The sequence below is a fragment of the Nanorana parkeri genome, unplaced genomic scaffold, assembly GCF_000935625.1.
Source record: "Nanorana parkeri isolate BGI_ZX_2015 unplaced genomic scaffold, ASM93562v1 scaffold1444, whole genome shotgun sequence".
NCBI classification, from domain to species: Eukaryota; Metazoa; Chordata; class Amphibia; order Anura; family Dicroglossidae; genus Nanorana; species Nanorana parkeri.
This window is the reverse complement of record NW_017307712.1, coordinates 288,255-298,469: the sequence shown is the minus strand read 5'-3', so window position 1 is coordinate 298,469 and position 10,215 is coordinate 288,255. Positions and strand designations below refer to the sequence as shown.

The 10,215-nt window shown below is 40.8% G+C and overlaps 1 protein-coding gene across 1 annotated transcript; it reads right to left on the bottom strand.

Moving 5' to 3' along the window:
• Positions 1–6,128: 6,128 nt before the first annotated feature.
• LOC108798293 (olfactory receptor 10A7-like) lies at positions 6,129–7,085 on the bottom strand. Its single transcript, XM_018570026.1, has one exon. The coding sequence runs from the start codon at positions 7,083–7,085 to the stop codon at positions 6,129–6,131; it is 957 nt and encodes a 318-aa protein (XP_018425528.1).
• Positions 7,086–10,215: the final 3,130 nt, after the last annotated feature.

The window sequence follows — 10,215 nt, the reverse complement described above, 5'->3', positions numbered from 1 at the left end:
CCAATGCTGGGGGTTATTACTGAAGCTACTGACACCAATTCTGGGGGTTATTATTGCAGTCACTGACACCAATGCAGGAGTAATAATTGTGTCCACAGACACCAGTACTGGGGTTATTAATGCAACTGACATCAATGCTGGAATTACTATTTCTGCCACGGACACCAACAATGGGGCTTATTTTACTTCCACTTTATCTTCAGGGTGTGTATGAAATACAGCAGAACTGACATTTTTGGGTATTAAAATGCATTATAGCCCATTCATTTTTAAATGGCTGTCTTGAATTGGTACTTCAACGCAGGAAAACATGCTGCTATTGTGATGGCAGTGCATGCCATCTGGGGGCTCATATTGGTAAATAAAAAAAATACTGTAATTTTTTTAATGTGTAATACTTTTTAAAAAAGACACAAAATATAAACGTTTTCTTTTTGATTTTTAAACTGTATAGAAAAAAAATCACTATGAAATTTTATACTTTCCCCAAATTTATACAGACCTAGAATTCCATTATTACATTTTATTACTACATCTAATAACTACAATTATAATGTGTTTCAACTAATACTTAAAACTGACTAGACCCAAAACATTGTGCATTATGGAGACAGTAAATTTCTGTTAAATAGAGTAGTGCTACCTGGTGCTACGTCATAAATACATGTGCAGAGAAATATAATTGATATAATTGGTAGTGGCACGCTATTTGTATGTTTGTCTGAAAACAACATTGTTCTGCTTGTGGCAGGACAGGACGATGCTTTTTCAAGCACCATATTTCCTCATACTCGATGTCATGTGACAGTCACAAGATACTTCAAAGAGAATTAAAAGCACAGAGCAGCAATGAATCGTTAGACGTAGGAAGCAGGTGCTGGAAATAATGTTCTCAGACGCTTCAGTGGAAATCACCACAACTCAGAAATATCTTTCAGAAAAAGATGAAAATAATAAGAGGAACCAAAGGTGCTAATGATAAAAACAAACTTGGGATACATGGCATATAGTGTACTCAGTGGCTCTTCTTTCTCCTCAACCCTTAGGTCACTGTAGGACACAACAGAGAGAATTCTAAGGATACTTCAATTTCCCTATTGAATTGGGAGCTTCTCTGTTGTAACCCAGAAAGCTAATGCAAGCTTTTTACTGCTTTTTTTTTTTTTTTTTTAAAGTGAACTTGTATTCAGCAAATTTACTTTTTGTGCTATAGGTAACATTTGGAAATGTGATATGTGCCTAGGCCCTAGGCAGTAGCCTCAAAAATCAACTTTTTTTTTCTCTGTAAATGCTCATGAAAAAGGGGATTACATTCCTGGTTTGTGAGTGTGTCTACAGCCTCATAGCTGTACCTTAGCAGTGTGAGATCTAAGGCACTGCTGCCTCTGACTGCTGGTCTTTTTACTGATTAATGCCCAGTTGAAGCTTTCTTATATAATACTGCAATGCAGTCCGTAAAGCATATATGAGTCTTGTTTTTTCCCCCAATGTACTAGTGTGCTGCAGCCTTTGTTATATTCCCTGTTCTGGGAGCATGCTGGAAATCCGGATCACTACTGAACCCAGCTGTCCATCACTCCCCCTGCACAGTGCTCCAACAGCGTTGTTTATTGGAGCACTGCGCAGGGGGTGTGTTTGGCTGTTTGGGATTTGGACCGCTGTATTTTCTAGATCTGTACCAAAGACTACATTAAAGTAATAAGAAGGAGGCTTTCAACTGGGCTTTAAATTATGGGTGTGTTTACTGATAACTTAAACTGTCTACTACTTTCTCAGTCTGTTCAAACTTTTTTTTAAAATGTTGTGGCTGAAGTTTTACTTGAAGTGAATGTGATGCTATGTTGTCTAACTAATTGCTCAGTTAGAAGAAGAATTGTACTTTTGGTAAAGTTACCCTATATAGCTCACTACCCCCTCCAGCAACTCCTCCACCTTACCTCTTCCCGCTACTCCAACATCTTTGCTCTGGGGCATCCTGGGCCCCATACAGCCTCCTCTTCAAAAGCCTCCCAGCTGAGCGCTGTTATTCTACATATTTGCACCATGATCTCTATTCATTCCTGTGGACTGACAATCTTTCATTGGTCCCAATGGTGGGCAATTTTTCCATTGGAATATCTGGAGATTACAGTGCCCACGCACATAAAAGCACAGCAAGGCTGGAAGTTATAAAGAGAAGACTGTGCTGTGCTTAGCACCCCCCATAACAAGGAGCAGAGACAGATATGCAAAAGACCGTTTGGGGTTACTGGAAGAGGAAGGAGGACCTATTAAGGATAACTGTGCTAAAAGTACATTTATAATTTCATGGACTCTTCTGAAAATCTGTCTGTCTTAAGTATTCTCCTTTGGAACAACATGAGAGCTAGGCAACTAGCATTTTTCAAAGGAGATTTTAGCAATGGCAGCCCCATTTTTTACTCAGCATACATTTCCTATTTTTTGTAGTTGTGAAGTCATACAGATAGCAACAAGCAGGAGAATAGACTAATCTGTATATGTTAACCAATAATGGCACAGCAAGCTTGTAAAATGTGAATATTAAAGCCAAATTGACTTTTTATCAATGTAATAATAACTCAAAATACTGTATAGGCTTATTGTAAATGTGCTAGAGCTTCCTCTTAAAATAAGCCCACCCACCATATGTGATGTTACCAAATCATACAGGAAGAATAAGCTGGCACTGTAACTGTAGCTGAACTTTGCAATAAACAATTTGCAATGATAAAGAACAACATGCAGGGTTACAAAATGTGTAAGGAACTGGGTATCCATCATATATGTTTGATGTATGCAAATTATATGGATCAGTTTAAAGTGTATCTTTTAGTAACTTTATTGCTGTCTTAATGTGTATAGCAACAGTTTTTGTTGTACAAAATCTGGTCCTTTTATTCCTTGAGCTCCAGGTAAGTGACTTTTGTGGCATGGGTGGTGTCATCAATTTGCTGCAGGCAAGAGGAAGCATTTCCACAGTCTCTTCTCTCCCAGTGATTGGACCGCAATATTGTAATTTTATAGCAAGTCACTAGATGAGAAGCTGAAGCGGGGGATATTTTTTGGCAGACATTTGTAAACAGGACCGGGTGCTTTTATGTGGAGAGGGGGCACTAGGAGCTTGCACTGCCATCACTCTTCTCATTCAAACAGCTGGAGAACAGAGCTTAGAACAGAGGCCATTATAGCTGCTGAAGGGAGGATACTGCTCTCTCCTCCCTCCAATAGCAGACTAATGTGGGTGGAAGAAAGTAGGCACATAGGGGTGCCCTCTGAAAGCAGACCTTTTTTCCCGTGTGGACGCCCACTGAGAACAGATCTTTTTTCTCAGTACACCCGCTGGGGAGTGAAAGCAGACTGCCCTTCTATCTCCCCTTGTCATGGGACATATAACATGACCAGAGAGGGGAAGAAGTTAATGCTGCCTTCTTTTTTTCCTTACAGTGACACCAGTGATGCAGGGGCATGTTTTCTTTCCAGTGGCACCACTGATGCAGGGGCGTTTTTTTCCTTCCAGTGACACAACTGACACAGGGGCATTTTTTTCCTTCCAGTGACACAACTGACACGGGCATTTATTCCTTCCAGTGACACCACTGATGCAGGGGCATTTTTTTCTTCCATTGATACCACCGACACAGGGACAATTTTTAGTTCCAGTGACACCACCAACGCAGGAGCAATTTTTCCTTCTAGTTGCACTACTAACACAGGACTTTTTTCTACCTTCCAGCGAAAACCATCAACGCAAAGACATTTTCATTGACACCACTGACACAGGGACATTTTTTCCTTCTAGTGACACCACCAATGCAGGGTAATTTCCTGCAAACAAAAATGGAGGAAGGCTCTTGGCCTCATTTCAGATGACACTTGGGATGATGATATACTGCAACCTGTTCCAAATATATCCCTGGCCTCCTTCTCACAGACTGACACAGCTTTTTATTTTACATCGGGTGTACCACACCCCCGATGTCACGATCTGGGATCAGGCTCGGAGTCCAGTGCCTGAAACAACAGGCAAATTTGTGGTGAAACAGGCCGGGTTCGGTACACAAGCAGACGGTAGTAGTATAGGAGCAGGCAGAAGCGTAGTCAGAGATCAAGCCGAGGTCAGTAGCCAAAGTATCAGGTATGGAGCGGAAGATGATGAGAGTAGTTGGTGAATCAGCAGCTAAAGGTCGGTACACAGGTAGCAGTATGAGCGGATTGTATCACAGAAGGAGCAGGAAACAAGATATTGGCAGGAGCACAATGATCTGGCAAACAGGAAGAGCAGAGGCATGGCTTAAATAGAAAGTTCAAGGGAGGAGCAGGGAGTTCAGAGTTCAGCAGAAACTAGGTTTAATTGAGGATTACACAGAAGTTCAGGCAAGGTGCTATCCAAGGTTCTAAGGTGACTCAGCAGGTAGAACCACTCAGCAGCATCAGGGTTCAGATTCGGTTCTTCACACCTGAGTTCCTTGGGGGGTTATTCACAAAGCTGCCGAAGGCTGAGTGAATAACCCAGCCGAAGAAAAGTAAGCTGAACTACATTCGGCTATTCACTTCTGGCTTGTACAGCTGATTTCAGCTGCACTTTGGTCACTTCAAGCAGAAGGACTTCAACTCAGCCAATCCAACATCTGGATCAGCTGAGTCAAAGCTCCGGCAGCTCACTCGCTGCCGTTTGCCCCTATCCTGATAGGGGCCGAATGGCAGGGAGTGAATAGCTGAATGCCACTGAGCGGCGCTTTGCTATTCTGCTCAGTACCTCCGTGGTACCGAGCAGAATAGAAAATCAATGAAAAAAGTTTAAAAAAAAAGATTTTTAAAATGTAAATAAATAGTTAAATACAAAAAATAAATAAAACATTTTTAAAAAAGGAAAAAAAACAATTGGGCGGAGCTATCAGTAACAGCTGGACAGCTAGCTCCGCCCAACTGTTTCCTATTGGTCGGCACCTACTAGAGTCTTCTAGCAGGTCCTGGCCAATGAATAACATCTGGGCGCAGGCAGCCGTGACATCATGGCCGGCTCCGTCCAGTTGTTATTGTTTAATGACAGTTCAGGGTCCGCAGGTCATTTGGGGATGCTGATCTGTCATTACAACTGTGCGGAGCCAGCTGTGTGATCACGGCTGGCTACACCCAGCTGTCATTTGCGGGGCAAAAGGCCGACCTTCAGCAGGCTGTTCACCCCGCTTCGGCTGACACTTCGGCTCAGTTGAGCTGAAGCAAATGCCTTCGGCTCGGCTGAGCCGCTCAGCTATGAATAGCCTGTACAGAAGCCCTTCTGTTCGACTGAACTGAAGGGCAGAGGCGGCCAAAGAGAGCCGAAGGATCAGCCGAAGCTTTGGCTGGATCCTTCGGCTCCTTTGTGAATATGTGAAATGACCCCCTTGGTCTTCACCCTATCTCATGTTGCAGCAAGTGGTGTCAGCCCCATAGTAATTTGATACACCTGTTATGGTTGTGCCCTAAGCACAAAAGATACTGAACAGAGGCTATTAATAGGGTCATGGACACCTCTTTGAGTGCTGACCCATTTGCATGCTGGGATATTATGACTTTTCATACCTAGAGTATACAGCCCTGGTGGTTGCCAGATTATTATTTACTGCTTGCAGAATGTTGGCTTTATAATTAGTTTCCACTACCCCTCCCTCTACGAAGGAATCATTATGAGAATTAAACAGATTCATTACACTCAAGAACCACACTTATTTTCTTCAGAGTTCTGTGTGTAAATTTGGCCGCATTTAGTCTTGCTGGTTGAGTGTGATGGTTCATTCTTCCTTACTTTTGATGTACCATATACATTCCAAACATGATTGACTGCTTGCCTTGTGTGGCTGGTTAATGTTTGTTTTGGAGCTCTATGTGACATGTTATTCTACTGTTCTACTGTTCTACTGTGTGCACTTATTGGACACGTTGTGTCTTTGTATTATTTAGAGAACTCTTTCAAAACATAAACTCTGCTTAGATTTTTTGAGAGATTTTCCTGGCAAAATCTATTTTGACAGATCTCTTGATGGAAAAAAAGGCAAAAATAGACAGACATAAATATACAAACATTATTATGCAGCTATCCTTACTGATTGCTCTCACTTTTATGAGCTTTTGCAGAAGGTTTTGCATCTTTACATACCAATACTTTTATACATTATTTTCTTAAGTCCCCCTTTTACTTCCTGATTTCGTAAACTATATATTAGAGGATTTAACAGAGGGGTTACCACGCTATAGAGCAGAGACAATATTTTGTCATTATTAGGATTATCACTGGTCTTCACTCGTACATACGTAAAAGCACCTGTTCCAAAGAACAAAGTAACTGAGGCAAAGTGAGAGGCACAGGTTGAGAAAACCTTTTTCCTCCCTGCATTAGTGCTGATACGCAGAATGGCAGCAATAATTCGGCCATAAGAATAAAGCACTAGAGAAAAAGGTAGTGGCAGTACTAAAAAGCCAGTGACAGAAACTGAAATCTCATTAGCTCTAACATCAGTGCAAGCCAGCTTCAGCAATGGGGGTATGTCACAGAAAAAATGGTTGATGAGGTTGGGACCACAATAGGGTAAAGAAAAGATGGAAGCAGTCTGACCAAAGGAAATAAGATTGCCAGATACCCAAGAAACCATAGCCATTTTTAGGCATGTAGTTTTGTTCATAATTGAAAAGTATCTCAGGGGATTGCAGATGGCCACAAAGCGATCATATGCCATGACAGCTAGGAGGAAACACTCAGTGACACCAAGGGTGAAAAAGCAATACATCTGTACACAGCAACCATAGAAGGGGATTGTCTTCTTCTTGGCCACAAATGTTTGTAGCAGCTTGGGGAGGGTAACAGATATGTAGCATATTTCAAGAAAAGAGAGGTTACGTAGGAAATAATACATTGGGGTATGTAGTAAAGAGTCAAAAGTGGCCACAATGATGATAGTAAGGTTGCCAAGTAATGTGAATACATAGATTAGGAGAAAAAGGGGAAAGAGGAACAGCTGAAGCTTCACATTGACATTGCTGAATCCCAACAGGATAAACTCTTCAATATGGGAGCTGTTTGCTGGTATCTTGTCATCTGTGGCTGTCATCTAGATATATGATAAAGACAGATTAACTTTTCCGTTTGCAAAAACACAAATGATACTAAATGTTGTTTTTATTACTGCCCGTGAAAACATTGGGGAGATTTTTTACAAACTTTGGTCGGCAGGACTGTAAATGAGGGGAATAGCTCCAACAGGTACATAACAATGAAAGCATTTTTTAGTAAAGCTGGTAAGAGTTAGAAGCTATTTTAGTTGTTTTTATTCTTGTCTGTGTGCCAAGCATATTGCACATAACACTCATCACATAACTCGTATATCAATGTATTTTCTCTCCAATGAAGCTCCTCCCAGTTCCCCTGCCCTGCTCCCCTCTCCATTCTACACTATCTGCAATGTGTTTTGGTCCCTGGCTGATACACTGTATTAGGCCCCTTTCCCTTGGGTGCCATCTGTTTTGATCATCTGGGAAACTGCGCACACATCCCCCGCTGATTTGAGCACTATGGAACCAATGTCACTCTTGTGACATCCGTGTCCATTCAGTTTTTTTTCCAGATTGAGATGGAGACTCAATCTCAGGACTGATTGGACAAAATAAATCCTTTGGAAGGTAAAATTGTTCATATATGTATGTATATATTTATTGTAATGTTGGGGAGCTCACAGAGCACTCACACAGCGTTTTTCCATTAACAAAGTCTTTATTTTTCTTTCCAAAAGGTAGACAATCAAGAAGTCCAACACAAAATAGCTTGCTGCAGCATATAACAGATACGGCTCACCAATCCTCGAGTTGTCTCTCACACTCAGTGTCCCAGTCCTGTAACACTTTTCTCTTGCAGCACTGCTGATCCGGCCTCAATCCTTAGGGCCACTGTCTGTTACCTCCAGACAACTCTCAGCAACGTACCAACCTGCCCCATAGGTTTCACACACCCGCAGCTCCCTGCTGCGCTGGCCTCCACTGACTCCTGGGTGGAGTTCTCCTGACTCACAGGTGGGGCCCTGAACACATCCCAGCACACTTTTCATGACGGATGCACACAGGTGAACAATCAGGTGCTGGTCACTACTAACCCACGGACCCAGGACTGGAGATTTCGTCACACCCAGAGCTCTAAGAAATCTTCTGGCTCCAGGATCCCAACTAGGATCCAGAAAACCTGGAAAGGACAGAAAAGGCAGTTCTTTCCTGGTACAAGTAATTTCTTCCTGGAGCCACTCATCCCCTCTGGCTGAGAACCATGGGTGACTTTGAGGCCACCTAACACCGTGGTATTGCCTCGCAATGCCACGATATATAAATACAGTAAAAGTATTTGTCTAATTGCCTGTTTACCTGAAGGACAGCTTTAATTCCTTCATGCATCTACTACCTAACTAAAAAGGGTCATAGTAATATGGGATTTATTTAGCCTTTTTAAATGACAACACAATGAGTTAATGGGTAATACAAGGTTCTGAATTTAATATCTCTTCCCATGTACTATAAATAAAGTGAGGAAACAGGATGTACACCTGATATTAGCAGACCATCTAATAATAGCATCAGGAAAACATAGTTATATGACTGGAGAGCTATGGGACACTGTGTACAATGAAACCACGTCCATGCACTCAGATGAACTCCACACTATCATCACACTATTCTGAGGGTGAGGGGGGTATTATTTAGGTACCACTCTACTGGCAAATATATTTGAAGTCAGTTTTAGTAAATACATGCTATGTGCATGTTTTTCCTCTCACAATCCAAAAACACACTGATCGGTTAATTGGCTAGTTCCCAAATTGGCCCCGTGTGTGTAAAAGGGGTAGAGACATTGTGAGTCTCTCCAGGGATAGGGACTGATATGAATCATTATTAGTATGTAAAGCACTTGGTTCTATATAAATAATACAAATATAAATAAATTATTATATTTACATATTATTATTTCATATGCAGACCATCTAATAATAGCATCAGGAAAACATAGTTATATGACTGGAGAGCTATGGGACACTGTGTACAATGAAACCACGTCCATGCACTCAGATGAACTCCACACTATCATCACACTATTCTGAGGGTGAGGGGGGTATTATTTAGGTACCACTCTACTGGCAAATATATTTGAAGTCAGTTTTAGTAAATACATGCTATGTGCATGTTTTTCCTCTCACAATCCAAAAACACACTGATCGGTTAATTGGCTAGTTCCCAAATTGGCCCCGTGTGTGTAAAAGGGGTAGAGACATTGTGAGTCTCTCCAGGGATAGGGACTGATATGAATCATTATTAGTATGTAAAGCACTTGGTTCTATATAAATAATACAAATATAAATAAATTATTATATTTACATATTATTATTTCATAAAATCTTTAACATATAGATGTAATTTCAAAAGTAATTTGCAGTCTTTTTAAAGCCTAATTGAACATTCTTTATTTATTACTATAACACACCCAGTAATAAATATGGGTCTTTGTTAGTTTTTTTAACATGGCCATGTAAGGTGTTTAATTGTTATACCGGTAACAGTGAAAATCTACTACCTATTACAAAATAAAGTAAAACATTTTTATATAAAAACATTTTATGATAAACAATAATATACTGTACATCAGTACTTTTTGCTCTATGTTATATAGAATAAAGTACATGTATAGCCATTAGGGATGTTCAGATACCAAGTACCGTACTTGGTACAAGTACAAGTACAGATACTTTTCCAGACTAGACTAGAGAAAAACTCAAAAGTTAGGCAGCAGCTGTCATTTTTATAGATCATATGGAGCTCCTGGGATAATTTAAAAACTATAGGTATATTAGGGATGCACCGATACCATTTTTTTCAAGTACAAGTACTGATACTTGTCCAAGTACTCACAGATACAAGCACTGATACATTTTTGTTTATTGTCATGTGGCAGTTTTTCTAGAACAATACAGACTAATGATTTCAGGACAGTGGTAGACTGCGAGAGCCAGGTCCCAGCTGCAATCGCTGCAACCCTGGTAGTTCTCGCGAAAATACAAAGTATTGGCACTGGTATCTGAACTCGTACCTGAACAACCCTAATAGCCACATTTAGCCACTTTTTGGGCATAGAGCAGAGAAGGACTATAACCCTGCTGTCTGTGTTTTCCATCACTTCCTGTCCCAGGAAAAATATCTATAAAGTGT